The 16,021-nt window shown below is 51.1% G+C and overlaps 1 protein-coding gene across 1 annotated transcript; it reads left to right on the top strand.

The window, feature by feature from the left end:
* Positions 1 to 929: 929 nt before the first annotated feature.
* Positions 930 to 15,542, top strand: PGS1 (phosphatidylglycerophosphate synthase 1; the record flags this gene model as incomplete). Its single annotated transcript, XM_079544141.1, is given in 10 exon segments — positions 930 to 949; positions 951 to 1,097; positions 4,967 to 5,156; positions 6,055 to 6,132; positions 7,187 to 7,286; positions 7,884 to 8,073; positions 8,412 to 8,590; positions 8,960 to 9,493; positions 12,755 to 12,903; positions 15,423 to 15,542. Coding segments are annotated over 10 exon segments (1,707 nt in total).
* Positions 15,543 to 16,021: the final 479 nt, after the last annotated feature.

The following is a 16,021-nucleotide window of genomic DNA, read 5'->3' as shown; positions in this document are numbered from 1 at the left end:
TGGGTTCCACCCCGGCAGTCTTCGCGGGGAGCAGCGAGACACCCGGCCCGGCCGCCCCCATCCCGCTGCCCGCAGTGCCCCGGGGGTGCGAGGGTCCGACAGCCGCATCCTCGCGGGCAGCGGATCGGATGTCTGCGAACGGCCGAGTTTATTTCAAGCACAACATTCCAGGCTGCTGCTGGCCTCGCGTGCACTTCCCAGCAGAGCTGCAGGGGAGAACAAACGCCCTCGGTTTGCTCGTTTGGGAACTGCTGGGGGTGAACCCCTCCCGGCGGAGGGCTCCGAGGGGCAGCCCCGCTCCCGGGGGGTTCGGTGCTCCCTTCCCGGGATGGGACGCTTCCCCCACGCTGGGGACGGGCAGTGCCCGAGAGCCGAGGGGACAAACTCGAGATCCCCCCGGCTGGGCTCGGGGACAACGCCGCTTTTTCCTTTAGATGCCGTCCACGTCGACCCGACAACAATCTGGGCTCTGTCCCTAGATTTGATTTTAAATGGTTCACTTCGCCCCGGAGGAGCTGCTGCCCGTGCCGCCCGTGCCAGCCGGGAATAAACATGCGGAGCGCTTCTGGGAAGCCCGGCTGCGGTGGAGCCGCTGCTCCGAATCGCGAACGCTCCCTGGAGCGCTGCCTGCGGCGGGCGGGGCGCAGGGGGGGGGCGGGGCCGCCCGGCTCCATCTCCCCGCCCCTTCTCCCCGCTCCGAGGCCGCGGAGCCGCTCCCGCGCGGCCCCGTGGAGGGGACAGAAAGCGCGGTGCGCTCCGGCTGGGCCGCGAATCCCCGCACGAGGGCGGGGCGATCGCGGGGCCGTCGGCACTCCGGGCTGCCCGCTGCGTTCCGCGGCTTCGCCCGGGCGGCACGGCCGCGCTCACAGCACAGCGCTCCCGCGGAGCCCCGACGACCCGGAAGCGGAAGTGCGCGGCGGCGCGTCGCCATGGCAGCGGGCGGAAGCGGAAGGCGCGGCGCTGATGGCGGCTGCGGGGGGCGCGGCGCTGTGGCGGAGGTTGGCGGCCTGGCTGCCGCGGGGTCCTCCGGGTTTGGCCGCTCTGCTCGGCCGCCTCTCCGACCGCCTGTCCCGGGGCCGCGACCGCCGCGCCCGCAGGTAAGGAGCCTTCCCCCTCCTCGCTCCGTCCTGCCGGTACTGCGGCACGAGCGCCGTGTGGGGGCGGGGAGCGGCTTTCCCCCGCAGGGCGCGCCCGGCGGTTCTGCCTTCCTGCCTTCCCTCGGCTCGGAGGATCGCGGTGCGCCGCGCGCAGCTGAAGCCGTGCCCGTGCTCCCTAAGGCACGCGGGGCTCTTTTCGCTCCGTCTTCTTGAGTTCTTCGTTTCAGATGCGCCCTGGAGCGGGGGGGTCCCTGCCCCCGTTAACGCAGGCAGCCCCGCAGCGCGGCCTGGGCCTGGGCACTGCACGGCACCCGGCTCGGAGCTGGAGGAACGGGGCCCGGTGGTGCACAGTGTGTCTGCATGCCCCCACAGCGTGCCCAGCATGGCCCCATCCCTGCCGTGCAGCAGGCGGTGTCGGGAATGGTGTGCTGTGAGCGTCCCTCAGATGCTCCCCTTCTGCCTTTCCCATGCAGCAGAAAGGAGAAACCTCCTGGGCAGCGTCAGGGCTGGGGAGTGTAGGGGGTGTAGGGATCTGACGGCCCTTTGTGTGCTGGGTGCCCATGCTGTGCTGTGGGGAGTGGCTGCGGCTCTTTGTGTGGGCCCTCACACTGCCGTGTTCCTCTGGGCAGTGCTGTGCTTCTCTTGTGATCCTGGCAGTACCTTTGGTTGCGTTCTGCTGCTTCTGTGGGGCTGTGCAATTAGGAGTACAGCTCATGCTAAAACTAAACCATTAAAGCAGCAGAAGTGATTACAGTTCCTTGGAACCTCATGCTGGGTTCAGAGGTGATGAAACAACATGCTTTGATGCATCTTAAATAACGAAAAGGCTGTTTCTGTGGTCTTTGGGCATCACTTCTTGCTGCATTTGGTAAGAGAGCACTGGTAGGGCCTTGTATTGTGCTGCAGTGAGTGCAGCATCTCTCACAGCATGAGTGGGGCCTGCTCTTGAACAGCAGTGTCTGCCACCACAGCACATATTTACATCCTCACTGTCTTCTTGTGGACAGCAGCCATGCTGTGGTTGTGCTTGCAGTCATCTCAGAGCTCTTTGTCCCCTGTGCTCTGCTGCTTGTCCTTGGTGTAAGCTAAGGGCATCTCTGCAGACTCCTCTTTTGGTTTCGTCAGCATTTCTTGATGCAGATGCATTACTACACTGAGCCCTGGAAAGCCACAGCTGAATTCAAAGAGGAGCAGTTTGTGGATCCCCGCGTGGTGACGGATGTGTGGGTGAAAGCACAGTGCTTTACCCCGCAGTTTCACTTCACCTCTCGTTTCTGCAGATGAGGTTTTACATTGAAACAAGTCTTTCAGCTCTATCGTGAGTCTGTGTACCAAAACCACAACTTTTAAAAATAGAACACGCACAGAAAATCCCTCATTTATATTTAGGGCCAACTTCTTATGCACAAGAGATTGGAGGCGAGTTCCCTTTAGATCTGTTTTCTCTTTCCGGTTAACTTGATGATGTGGAATACATGGGAAGGGTTCCCCCCCCCCCGTCACCAGTTTCTATTTCTCTGAAAACTCCTTTGTTGAAGTGTGGAATTTTGGTGATTTCTTCATAATGTTACGTGGCTTCTAATTGTTGCGTGTTGCACTAAAAGGATTGTGCTGCACTGACGTGGTTGCTTGAACTTTTCTTCTGTCTCTGTGGGCAGAAGGTGCTGTTTGATAGTGGTTGCTGTGCTGTTGCTGCTGTTGGCCAGAGCAAAATCCTGATTTGCTCTGTGTATGTAAAAGTCTTAAGCTTGCAGCTTAAATATGCGCTGAAATTTCTGCAGTGATTTAAAAGATCAAACAGCGTAGGTGTGCTCCAAGCTGCAGAGACAGTGAAAAAGTCAGTGTGTGGTTAATGGCTGTCAGTACTGTGTGGAAGGGATCTGGGGTCCCTCCTTCAGCAGCAGTGGGGGCTCCTGTGGAGCTGGGCTGGGTGTGAGGGTGTGGGTTAACCTGCAGTGCCAGAAAGTGGCTGCTTGGAATTGTGCTTTGGGAAAGTGGATTCCTGGCCTCTGTGTGGTGGCTTCTGGAGGTATGGTTTGACTCACAGAGTAAGAAGGAAAATGGTTCTCTCCTTTATTGATTAGTTCTTACTGTGTAATGCCAAAAAAAAAAAACCAACAAAAAATTGCTGCTGAGTGTCAGCGTGGCAGCCTGTGTGTGTGTGGCCTCTTGGGACATGAATTGAGCAAGGTCCTGAGCGAGTTCTGTGAAGTCAAACTTGGGAGTGCCTAAAAACCAGTATTTCTTGTATTTCTTTTCTGCTTTGAAAGGAACCCCCCTCCCCCCTTCTCCTTCCCCATCTACAGTGGAACATTCCAGTTGTTTCCAGCAGCCATAAGTCAAGAGCACTCATGGATGTCAAGTCTGAGCATGGTCCCCATGATCTGCTGAAAGTCACCATCCCAGGAATTCTTGCACAAACTGACTCAGACTTGTGTTACAATGAGTAGTCAGTGACAAACTAGTGGATTTTCCAGGAAATGCAACTGAAAGCTGCCTGGCTTCTGCGTAAGGGTGTTCGGAAACCTTGTGAAGATCCAGCGTTTTATCATGAAGCAAAGGAGTGAAATCATCTTCCTGGAATCTGTGGTCATTCGGGCTTTGGATTATGGTAAAAACCTAAAAGTTCCTCGTCACAAATTCTGGTAAAGGTCGTAATCGAGTTTCTTGTTGGTTTGTGGTGCTGGCAGAAGGCAGAGGGGTGGGATGCAGGCTGGTGGCTGCCCCCCAACCCCGTGGGACTCGGCGTTCCTCCCGGATGGGGCGGCTGCCCCCGCTCTGTCCTGCTTGGCACTGGGCTCCTGAGAGCGGGTTTTGCAGAGCCGAGCGCTCCCTGCACGCTTTGGGGATGGAGTTCGGTCACTCGCTCTTCGATTCCTGGATCTCATGAGAGTCACTGCTGCTAATTGTGTTGAAATGTGGTTTTGTCATGTGGACAAACTCCCACCAGGAGTTATTGTATGACTGGATGGTTTTGCATGCGTGTTAAGCCTGCAGAGAGGAACAAACGCCGTTTACTTCTTGTCATCCCCTTAAGCATGACTCTCAGCAGTAAGTTGGTTTCTTTTCCAAATGACTTCAAAGCCCTGAAATTTGTTATTGCTTCTTAAAGAATGAGCTTCCTGCTGCTTCCCCTGTAGTTACTTTGGAGTTTGTGAGAGGAGCTTTGACCTTCTTTTAGTGCTTGTACAGCATGCGAGTGGAAGGAAACCGTGAGTTCCTCAGCCGTGATCCTTAGCTCATATTGTGTCCCCCTCAAAACACACGTTGTCCTTGGGTGTGTTGTTCTGCTGCTGGGACTTTGTTGCTTTCAGGCACTTTGCATCTTTTAGATCTCTTTGCTTGTTTTGTGTGTTTCATTAAGGGACTTACAAATATTGTGACTTTTACAGTGTCTTTACTTGGAACAGAAACGTGTGATCTTTAGCCTGGCTGAGAGCTAAGCTAGAAATGGCAGCGAGCATCCATCGTGGCAGAGCTGCAGCCTGTGTAGCTGGGGTGGAGTTCAGAAGTGATTGATGACAGGGAGAGCAGCACTGCCAGACGCCTGGTTTGTGGGTGCTGGAAGGTTCACATCTCAGCCTCTTTAGCTTCTGACCTGTTTGCTGTCCTCCTTCAGTGTTCTGGTGAAGGAGTTATTTCCCTCTGCCAGCTGGGACAGCAGCTGATGATGTTAACACCTGCCACCTTTTGCATATGGTTTTCTATTTCTAGGTTTGGTTTCTGTGAAATATGGAAAGGGAAAAGCCTTCTTGTCTTTGTGGATCCTTGGGATGTGTTGGCCCTGGTTGCAGCTCCTCCTTTGCTTGGAGGCTGTCTGTAGGAAGCAAAGGCTCTGCCACACAGAATTCCTCCATCTCTCTTCACAGATCATCATGGCTTCTCCTGGCCCCACTGCTCACCCCGCCGGTTCCTGTGATCACAGCCATGCCTTGCTCCCTTTGCCCAGAAGGAGCACACAGGTTCCAGTGGATCAGGAATCTGGTTCCAGAGTTTGGGATCTCCAGCTCTCACGTCAAGGTGCTTTCTTCTCCAGCTGAATTCTATGAACTCTTGAAGGTAAGCTGTGGGTTCCGAGTCTGAATGTTCTTTGGGAACAAGCAGCAGGGCTGAGGTGAGGATTTGTTCCGCACGGTTGCACCAGTCTTTTGACAGCATGTGTTTGAAGTGCGTTCAAGTGCTTCTGAAACATGATCTGGGCTGCAGCAAGCTGTTGGATTACAGGCCTTGTGTGGGCTGTGCAGGTAGGGTGAGCCAGCAGCTCCCAGCCCTTGGCTTCAGCGGTGAGCAGAGGAGGAGGGGGAAAGAAGGGAAGGAGAGCTCTGTTGACCGAGGTCTCCTCTCACCCCCAGGTGGAACGAGGGAGGAGGGCAAATGCTTGGCACAGAGCCCTCATGTAGATGGCGTGGAAGGCTGTGATGCTGCTTGTGGCCAGCTAACGTGTCCCTGCTTAAGCAGCTGTCCATCTTGAGGAAAGCATTAACTTGTTTTGCTTCTGAACAGCATGAGGACTGTGGCACCACACAGTGACTTCTCACAGACTGAGAGCAACTCTGAATTTAGATCCAGTCAGGTTCTGACTAGTTCACAGGGTGGGATACAGAGGTTTAAAGCAGAATGAAAGCTGGGCTTGCTAGTGTGATACTGATACAGCCCAGAGCTTGCAGCTAGTGCAGTGTCACTGCCCTTGTGTTGAAGAGTTTTAGTAAGGGACAAGTTCCTCAGCTTTCCAGAGAACATTGGTGGGTTTTTTTTCCTGCTTGAATTGTGGGTGCAGCAGTGGTGCTGATGTTGCTCTAGAAAGACCTGTGTGTTTTACATCCTTGCTGTCAGTGTGCTGTTACTTGGTTGTGCTTTTCCTCAGGTGAAACTGGAGTGTTTCTGTGGTTTGAACAGTTAGATCCCAGCCATCACAGCGACTGTGAGTGAATCTGAATTTATTTTCTACTACTCTCAGGTGCAGATAAAAACAGCCCAGCAGCGAGTGGTGATGGCTTCACTGTACCTGGGAACAGGACTCCTTGAACAGGAGCTGGTGAGTATGAAGGAGGGTTGAGAAATGGGGGTGAGTGCAGAAAGAAAACACTTCCCTCTGCAAAAAGCATCTTGTTCTGCAGGTGTGGGAGCTGTGTGCGAGGTGCAGTTGATGAACTTGTGATTTCCTTAGAACTTTCATACAGATTTACTTGTGTACATTTTTTCCTCTCACTGAGAGCTTTCTCATGGTTCTTCACTGCGTTTGTGTGTTTATGCTTGGGATGGAGGAGGGAGATGTATGCAGCTCTGTTTTAAGCCTTCAACAGAGCCTTGGAACTAGTGAGCACATGAATTCATACGAATGAACCAGCCTGGGTGTTTCTGACTGCCAGGGGTTACTGGCACAGTGCTCCAAGGGCTTCTGCAGAACTGGGGGATCATGCTTGATTTTCCTTGTCTGTATGTAGCCCCGTGTTTTGTCCTGCAAATGCAGTATGCACATTCAGTAGTAGCTCTCTGCATTTAAGACAGAGGTCAGTTGTGCTTTGTGTTGTTTACCTTTCCTGTTTCCTGTCCTTCCAGAAACAAAAGCATTCTCTAAGTCCTTTAGGGAGAAGTCTGACCTTGGCCAAATTATTATGTTAGAATCAAATTTCACTGCAGGGTAAAGGTGGACAGAGTCCTGCACAGCAGTTTTTGCCTGGTTTTGTCTGAGCTTGTACACGAGGCTGGAATTTGTATGTGACAGACTTGTAGCCAGGGCATAAAACTGCCTCTGTATAATTTGTGCATTCCTGCCAAGGTTTTTTGTTGGTAATGAAAGTCTGTGATTTGGGAATGATGCTGAAACTTTTTCTGCTGAAGTTAATTGCTCTTCAGAGGCTGGAAGAATGTGTGCCTGTAAAATTGATGCCCTTTCCTATGCTGCTTCAGGCTGATAGAGTAGGATGGCAGTCTGACAGATGTGGTGCCCAAACTAGCAGTGTTTTGCATGACTAGGAAATACTCAGGGTGTGGAAACTTTCACCACCACTGACCTCCTGGTTTCTGAGCACTTTCCTTACAAAGCTTGACTTGCTTTCTGTAATGAGTAGTACAATCTCTTTCTGCAGGTGAATTGCTTAGAAGAAACACTGGAGAAATCATTGCAAGCAAATGAATCACCAAACCTCAGAGTTTCCATTCTTCTTGACTACACCAGGGGATCTCGGGGTAGATATTCTGATACCTTCCTTTCTTCAAAAGCTTATTTTAGTCAGACTGGACGTGCTGTCATTTTTCAGAGAGGCTGTCTTGGCTGATGGGACCTACAGGCTTAAATCACATCAATTTCAAAACCTGTCCTGTTGTTTACCAGTAATTGTGTATTCCCAGAAAATTTTCAACTCTTGTTCAGGAAGTAGTTGATAGGAGCCAGAAGAGCACGGGGTCAGATGCTGTGCTCTGTGCAGCTTGGGCTTTCTTGCTTGCCTGGTTCACTTGTCAGTACATTCGTCCTCATCCTTTGTGCTCTTTTATATTTTCCTGTTGAGGAGGAGCAGGGCAGTGGAAGTAGCACAGTGACGTTTTGCAGGCTGTGGTGGCGCTGAGTGTGAAATGGTGCCCGTTCCAAGCCCACTCACCTACAGATGTACGACTAGATATCGACATTACTGCTGACCTAAGGGCAAACTAAAGGGATTAAAAAGGCAAAAAATGCTTGTAGCTGCCTGGTGCCCTGCCAGCAGCCTGCAGTGAGGAGCTGTTGTGCCGTCGTCACGCGTTCCTCCCCCGTGCTGAAGCAGTGTGTGAAAGCTCTGTGTCTCCCAGGCAGGAAGAATTCTCGCACAATGCTGATCCCACTGCTGCAGAGATTCCCTGAACAAGTGCGTGTCTCCCTTTTCCACACCCCAAACCTGCGTGGGCTTCTCAAGCTCCTGATTCCAGAGCGTTTTAATGAGACCATTGGGCTGCAGCACATCAAGGTGTATCTCTTTGATGATAATGTCATCCTGAGCGGGTGAGTCCTTTCCTCTTCAGGCCTTTCTATGGTTGATTTAGCTGAGCTTTTGATGCCACCACCAGAGTTGTCTGGACTTCTCTATTTGCTCCTGGTCTCTCTATAACGATCATAATGATGCTTTTCTAATATGGAAAAGCAACCGTTGGTCTTTCACACGATCTTCTCATAGGGAAGAGTCTTTCTCAAAAGGGAAAGACACATCCTCGAGATCCAGAAGGAGATTGCACGTTTGTGCTTTGGTCTCATTATATGCGGGCTGAGATTTGTAACCTAGGCTGGGGTGTTCAAGTTTGTGTGCCTGTACTCTGTTCTGGAACTCTTCTTTTCTCTCCTAGTGCAAACCTGAGTGATTTGTACTTCACCAATCGTCAGGACCGCTATGTTCTCCTGCAGGACTCTCCTGAGATTGCAGACTTCTTCACGGAGTTGGTGGATGCAATTGGAGATGTGTCTCTGCAGCTACAGCAAGATGATACAGTCCAGATGATGGAGGGGATGGTACACCCCTACCAAGGTAGGAGGGTGTCTCCTTTCCTGGTTGGATGATGTGATCCAGAGGAAAGGAGCGATTTGTAACTTGGTATCAAGGTCTGTAATTTTAGATGTGTGCACTTATACTGAAAGTTTTGTGAATATAGGGCAGTTTTGGTAATTAGTATCTTGTAGTTGAGTCTGTTCTGGGAATCAGATGGGCGCTGAGTAAGGAAGAATACTGAGAACAGTGGGTTTTTCGAGCAGCTGCTCGTCAAACTTCTACCCCTCTTAGGGTTGAATGTTTTTGTGTTAACCCCTTGTTCTGATATTGGTGTCTGGCTACTCAGTAGGTGATGCCAAGCTCTGTACCTTTAGGTCTCAGGCGTGATCTCTCCTGGTTTTCCTGCAGGGGATAAGGTGAGGTACTGTGAGATAGCAAATCGAAGAGTGATGGAGGTGATCGACTCCGCCAGGACACGACAAGAACTCCTTCATGCAAAGACTTTCCACAGCAGCCAGCAAGGCAGCTCCACGTTACCCCAGCATGACTCTGAAGCATCTGAGGGTCTGAAACCAGAACCTGACACGTGGATCTATCCCTTAATACAAATGAAACCTTTTGGGATTCAAATAGATGAGATGGTCACAGAGACGCTGCTGACAGAGGCTGAACGAGATGCCAGGATATACCTCACCACGGGCTACTTCAACCTGACACAAGCTTACATGGACCTTATTCTGGGCACCAGGGCAGAATATCGGATTCTTCTGGCCTCACCAGAGGTGAATGGTTTTTTTGGTGCCAAAGGGGTGGCAGGTGCCATCCCTTCTGCCTACGTTTACATAGAACACCAGTTTTACAATGAGGTCTGCTGCCTTCACCAGCAGGAGAGGATCCAGCTGCAGGAGTACTCCAGGGCTGGATGGACTTTCCATGCCAAAGGTAAGATGTCTGTTTCTCAGGAGGACTTGTTCAGAAAGCACGTGTGCTTTGCATATATTTTGATTGTGCAGCTGGTGAGGGGATGGTTGGGTGCTGAGTCTCGATTCAACCTCCAAAAGCACCCAGCCAAGATTTGAACATCCTGCTTGCCTAAGCCTGGAAGATTTGAATCACCCAGGAGATAACCATGCAGAGTCATATCTTGCCTCTGGATTTCCAATTTAAATGTAGTCCTAGGGATTATACAAGAATCTTCCTGATGTTGACACACTCACTCAGTGTGAGTGAAAGAAGGCATCTAGATGGTTATTGATACACACGTGTATGATTGTGGTAGTAATTGTGATTCCTGTATCCCTCTTGATGGTTTGGGCAAAGAGAAATGATGGCTCTGTCATGGGCCCAGAGCTGTGGGCCTGTTGAGGTCCTGGATTCTGGGTCTTCCTGGAAGCAGGGCTTTGTGGGGTGACCCACACTTCAGAGAATTTGTACCAGCTCCCCTTTATGGCACATGGTGAAGTGCAGGGTACTGATTAGGTGCACCCTTGTGCCTTCTGGGAGCTGGAGGGGAAGTTGCTGAGAAATGGATATTGCTTAACAGATGTAAATGATAAAAAAAAAAATGAAGTACTGTCATCATAGCTTTCTGCACAAGGCCCCAGGTTCTTTCTTGACAGCACACTCAGGCCAGTCACAAGCCCACCTTGACCAAAGTGTGAATATTTTTGCCCTGACTGGTTGTTGCTCATTGTCTCTCTCAGTTTTCCTTCCAGAAAATCCAGATGCTGATTCTACTCCTACATTATACACAGTAGAATGAAGTCATGCAAATAGTTGAGGACACTTGGCTGCTTACAGCGGGAGGTGTACAGTGTGCAGCCCACTGTGAGTAGCACCCAGCCACACTGAGGCAGTTCTGCTGTGCGTGGCAGCACCTTCTGCTGCTGCTGTCACTGTCTCACTTCCTGCAGTGGCTCACCGGTCCCCCAGGGCAGCGTGGTTCCTGTAAGCAGTGCCCCATCTGCCACTGCTAACAGCCAGCTTCCCCAGGCTGTGCAGAGGGGCACTGTCACTGTTTGCTGCCCGTGGCTGGTGAGAAGGGTGGAAGGATGCACCCTGAGCCAGCACAGGCCTGCTGCAGGGCCCTGACCAGTAGTTCAGCTCTGTTTGTTTGTTTGAGATTAGCTGTTAACGACTGTGGGAATGCCTCTATCTAACCGGCTTCCTGCGGGGCTGTTGGGAAGTAGGTTCAGAGGTGGCAGGGAGAGAAAGCTGCTGAGTAGGCCTTCTCTTGTCTAAAGAAAATACACACATGTTGCTGAGTTGCCTATATATAGAAGCTGCGAGCCTTCCTGACGCGTGCTGTGCCCTGGTGGCAGTGACATCAGCCTCTGCAGCTGCAAAGCCCTGCCTCGGTGCCTTGTGGTGCCTGCCTGGCTGGAAACATTGTGTGTGCTGCCTTCCAGGAAGCACCTGCTTGAGGGCTCTGTGCTTTGTAGGTTGCTTCTCTTGCCGGGCACTGCTGGCTCCCAGTGGGGTTTCCCTTGTTGGCCTTTGCTGTGCATGGCAGCTCTCCCAGTATCCAGAGGGTGCCTGCCCATGCTCTATGTGCTGCAGCAGGAGGCTGTGGGCTGCCCGGGGCTCTGGGAGCAGTGTGAGGGGCTCAGCAGAGCTGTCTGCTCTTCAGGAGTCTTGCAGTGTGAGGGAGGGCAGGGCAGAAGGGGAAAAAGGAGGAAACCTTGGGGCAAGTGAAAGGTAACCACCTGGAAGCCTGGCTCCTGGAGTGGGGCACGACTCTTGGCAGTGCCTGTTACGTGCTAAGATGAGCCTGCCTGCAGGCGTGTGGACCAGCAGGTTTCTGGGTGGAGTGCTGTGAGTGACGCAGGGCTATCTTTTGGGATTAGGGTCCCTTCCATGTTAGCGTCAGGTGACAGAGTGCCAGCAGGTGGCTGTTTGCTCTGAGATAAGCCTGTATTGCTGCTATTGAGTAGTGGCCGGGAAACTGCTCTTCCTCTTTCTGGAAAGGTGAGTCACTGTTTGAGCAGATCCTGCCAGGTGGCCATAAAGCTAGAGACACAGTAAAGGGCTGCTATGGGGCTGCTTAGAAAGAGCAAGGCAGTGGCTGCTGCCTGGCATGGCTCTGTGTGCAGAGATCCTCCCAGCTGGGGCATCGTGCAGCTGCCACGATTGCTGGCGCAGCCTGCAGGAGGTACGCTGCTGCTTGAGTACCTCCTGGGCTCCTCACCTTCCACTGCACCCCTCTGCACCACCGTGGGGCAGCCACAGCACGGGCAGTGCCAGCTCAGGGCCTGGAGGTGCAGCTGAAAGCAGCAGTGAAGCTGCTGATCGTGTGATGTTGGGGGCGGGGAGGAGGTTACAGGAACCAGCGGTGAATCGGCAGCTTCTTACTCAAGGCATTCTTGGAACTGCTCTGGGGCTGAGTTAGGAAACCTGCTTCTATTTTAAGGCCTAGGTGGTTTTTATGGTGCGATTTCTTTGTTGCAGTCTCCGTGTGACTGGCGGTGGGGATCAGCCATCCCTCAGGAGCTGCTGGGGCTGCGCCCCCTGGAGAGGGCAGAGCTGCGTGGTGGGCGGCCTTGTGAGCCTCGGTCCTGGCAAGAACTGGATTCATCTTCTGGGGAAGGATCACTCCTCAGGAAGCGAGTGGGCGTAGTAATTAGCACTTCTCTCAGCAGTGCTGCTTTCATGTGAGCTCACCTGTCAGAGCAGGAAGCCGCCTCTTCATGCCGCTGTCTTGTGAGGTCCCAGGAAGGCAGTTGTTCACTGTGCTCTGCTTCTGAAACGGACTGCTGCAGTGCTCATGTGCCTGTGTGGCACTCCACCCCTTGATGAAGGTTTTCTTCTTTTTGCTGCAGGGTACTGACACACTGTTTGCCTTGTGTCAGTGCATCTGAGGTGCTGTGTTGCAAAATGACCTCTAACTTAATGACAGTTACTCGTTCTGAATTTTGGGGGCTCTCTGTGCAGTGCATTTACGTTCTTAAGGGCACGACCCGGCAGCCCCTGTGAAAAACATGCACATTTGGGCAGTGCAGGCTGTGCAGCTGTACCCCAAGGATCACACAACCATCCAACTTCAGGGGAGCGTGTTTTGAGGGCTTGCTTTGTGTCACGATCACTTACACTGCTGTCAATCTAAAGTGTTTAATTCATTTCTTCCAAGTGAAGCAATTGTTTGAGGCTACCCCAGTCATTTCCTTTGTCTGCCACACTTCCTTTCTTCTCCTGTTTTTCCTGCAGGCCTCTGGCTGTACCTGGCAGGGAGCAGTCTTCCCTGCCTAACCTTGATTGGGTCTCCTAATTTTGGATATCGATCCGTTCATCGTGACTTGGAAGCTCAGGTTGCAATAGTGACAGAAAATAAAGCTTTGCAGCAGCAACTCCACCAGGTAAGCAGCTGGGGAGATAACGTGGATGCTGTGCTTGTTGGTCGCTTAGGGAATGCTGATGACGCAGCTGCAATAAAAACCTGCAGCCACGATAATTCAAAACCTTCTTGAGCGTAGGAAGTCTCAAGGAGCTGTCAGTTAAGTGACTATTGATGAGATGCCTGCTACGAGTGCCTGTTTCTGGGAAATGGAGGCCATAATGGGAAAGAACATGTGTCCCCAGTGAACTCGAGCATCGCAGCGCTCAGGCACTGCATGCTGAGAGACACAGAGGGGATCTGCTGGCTCTGCGTGCTGCTCATGCAGCACGTTCTCAGGCCTTATCCCCCAATATTTGGGCATTGCCAAGGTAGCAGCATGCTGAGCTGATGAGGTCAGGCCCTCGGGACCTCCAGTTTCACACTTCTGTGGGACTTTGCTTCTCAGGCGTTTGGGAAATCCTTTGCAGGACTGTGAGTGCCAGGCAGTTAGCCCTTGGGTGGCTGCCCGTGGTTGTGGAGGTGAATGAGGGCAGCAGATCTTAGTGCAATTTCTACAGTGAGAGCATTTCTGGGCTGGTTGGATTGCATTGCCCACGAAATTACACGCAGCAGCTCTTAGTGTTGACACAAGCATTTTTCAGCGGCTTAATGTTCAGTGTCCTGGCTTTTTCTTTTCTCATTAGGCAGCTTGGACTCTTCAGCATTCTTGCTGCTTCTCCAGTCCCTGTCAGTCTTGACTCTGAATCTTCTATGGGAGCTGACATTGTCCCCAGCAGTTTCTCTTGTAGTGCTGTGATGCGAGCAGCGTTGGTTTGGTGCCTCTGTGTGCGACTCAAGGATCTGAAAAATGCCTTGTATTAAGCTGAGTCTTGGCACAAGAAGGCACAGATCAATGGGAATTGCCCTATTGCATCAGGGCTCTTCCACAGAATGAGTCAGAGTGTATCTAATCAAAAACAATTCTATTACTGGAAGAATTACTTGAATATTTCAATTCACATCTTGCCTCTACTTGTTTCTAATGGAAGGAGAGAATCAATGAAAACATGACAGAGGAATTTTCTCAAACAGCACAGCAGTGATCTAATTTAAAGGCTCTAAATGATTCCTGTTTGCTGGAAGCTGATTCTGAGGTTGGCTGTTTACTGTTCTGTGATCTTTGTTCAGAGGACTCGACTTTATGCCGAGGTGACGCAGGCTCTAATGGAGTGCTCTCTCTTTCTGTGCAAATTACAACTCCATTCAGCACTGCAGCTGAAATGCCATTTTCAGTTACATGAGCAAACAGAAAGCCCAGTGCCTTTCTCAGGGAATCGGATGCGTTCTGGGCTTTTCTATCTGACATTTCCTTCTTTCACCCTTTAAAGCTTCCTCCTCCTTAGTAATAACCTTTCAATAACAACTGAGCTTTTAATATTGCAGCTGGTGTGCAACAGCCACCTCTTAACTGTAATCTGTAATACTGCACTTGTGCATATGTAATATGTACAGTGCCACGAAGCCCCTTTGGTTGTACAGCATTCAGTTGCAAACATCAGCAGCATTTTTAAAGCAGGGGGTTGAGAAGAAGGGGGGGCTGGGAGTCTCACTGAATGAGCTGAGCATTCTGTGAATTTCAGTTCAGATAACTGCTCTCACTTCAGTGATCAGCTTACCTCACTGTATCAGATGACCGTGACACAGAGGCCTCTTAGCAGCACTGATGGTAGCATTCTGGGTTTCTAAAATTAGGCTGACTTGGCTCACACACACTTCTGTCTGTTCCTGCTTCGTGTTTCTGTGTTCCTTTCCGATGCCTGGTTCCTGCTGTCTGCATTGTACTCTGTGTTCTTTCTGTTGTTTGTGACAACTAAACTAGTCAAGAGATCAAGTACAGACTTACAGGAGATGATCTGCTCCTTGTTTGCCTGCAAATCTAGAAACCTAACTGGTTTTGGTAGGAAAACCACTTCTACGTTGGATCAGAAATCTGCTTACACGTGTGACACGGGCACGTATTATCATCATGATGGCTCATTTCCTCCTTCAGCAGTGCTGTGTACACAATGAAGAAGCCTAAGTGTTTCTGGTAATGTAGTTGAAGTCATGACTGCACATTCATTTGAAAACACAGTGCCTGAGCTGTGTCTAGAAAGGAGTGCGTAAGCCAGTCTCTTGAGATTATGGTAAGGTTTCCTTTTCTGGCAATTACAGCAAGGGATTTAGGATTTTTCTGAAACTACAGCTGTAAGAGGGCTGAGCTTCAAGGCACACAGAGGCAGCCTTCTGCCTTTGCTGTTTGTAGAGTTAAATTACTGATTGTTGAGGATCACTTTGTTAGTGCAGTTACTGCCAGAAGGAGAGCTGTGGCAGGACAGCCCCTGTGCTGCCTCCTCGGTGGCTTCATGGCTCTGTGAGCTGTGCTGCATGGAATGAGGCTCTTATGCTCAGGCTTGTGAGAATCCTGGCAGGATCGTGGCCGGTTTTCTGCCTTGTCTTACAGGCTGTTCCATCTAATTAAACGCTTCTAATTTCCTGGGATGATTTTTCTCTGTACAGGAGCAGGAGCAGCTGTACCTCTGCTCAGGTGTTGTGTCGTCATCAACGTTTGAGCAGCCAAGTCGACACGTGAAGCTGTGGGTGAAATTGGTAACGCCTCTGATCAAGAATTTCTTTTGAAAGAGGCAGAGTTGCAGCTTTGGGTGAGTTTTCTGCTGTTCTTTTGGAGAATTAGTTTATAACAGATTGATTATTTTATAACAAAGAGGCAGGCATTGGTGGCCAGAGCAGCTCTCGTCTATTTAACTGGCAGCGCTGCTGATGGAAATTATTTTCTGTGAAAGAGTAGAGCAAATTCTGTGATCCAGAAATAAAAGGGCTCCACTGTCAGAGGTTCAGTGGTTCAGAGCTGACTTTCATCTGAAAGCTGGGAGGTGGAGGGTGTGAAGGTTTGTCTCTGTGGCAGAAAGGGGAGTGTTCCACAGTACGTGGGACTGCCTGGGTCCCATTGGTCCCAGGCAGAGGTGCTGGGATTTGTGGGTTGTGCAGGTTGAGCTGTGGGCAAACTGTGCCAAATCTGCCTTTTTTTCTATCTGATGTAAACAAATATTTCCATGCAGGAATATGTGCTGTGTATGGCTTGATAAACTTCTGCTTGC

Source organism: Tetrao urogallus, assembly GCF_951394365.1.
Source record: "Tetrao urogallus genome assembly, chromosome: 18".
Lineage (NCBI taxonomy): Eukaryota > Metazoa > Chordata > Aves > Galliformes > Phasianidae > Tetrao > Tetrao urogallus.
The sequence above is the reverse complement of the archived record's forward strand: the minus strand, read 5'-3'. Positions and strand labels throughout refer to the sequence as shown.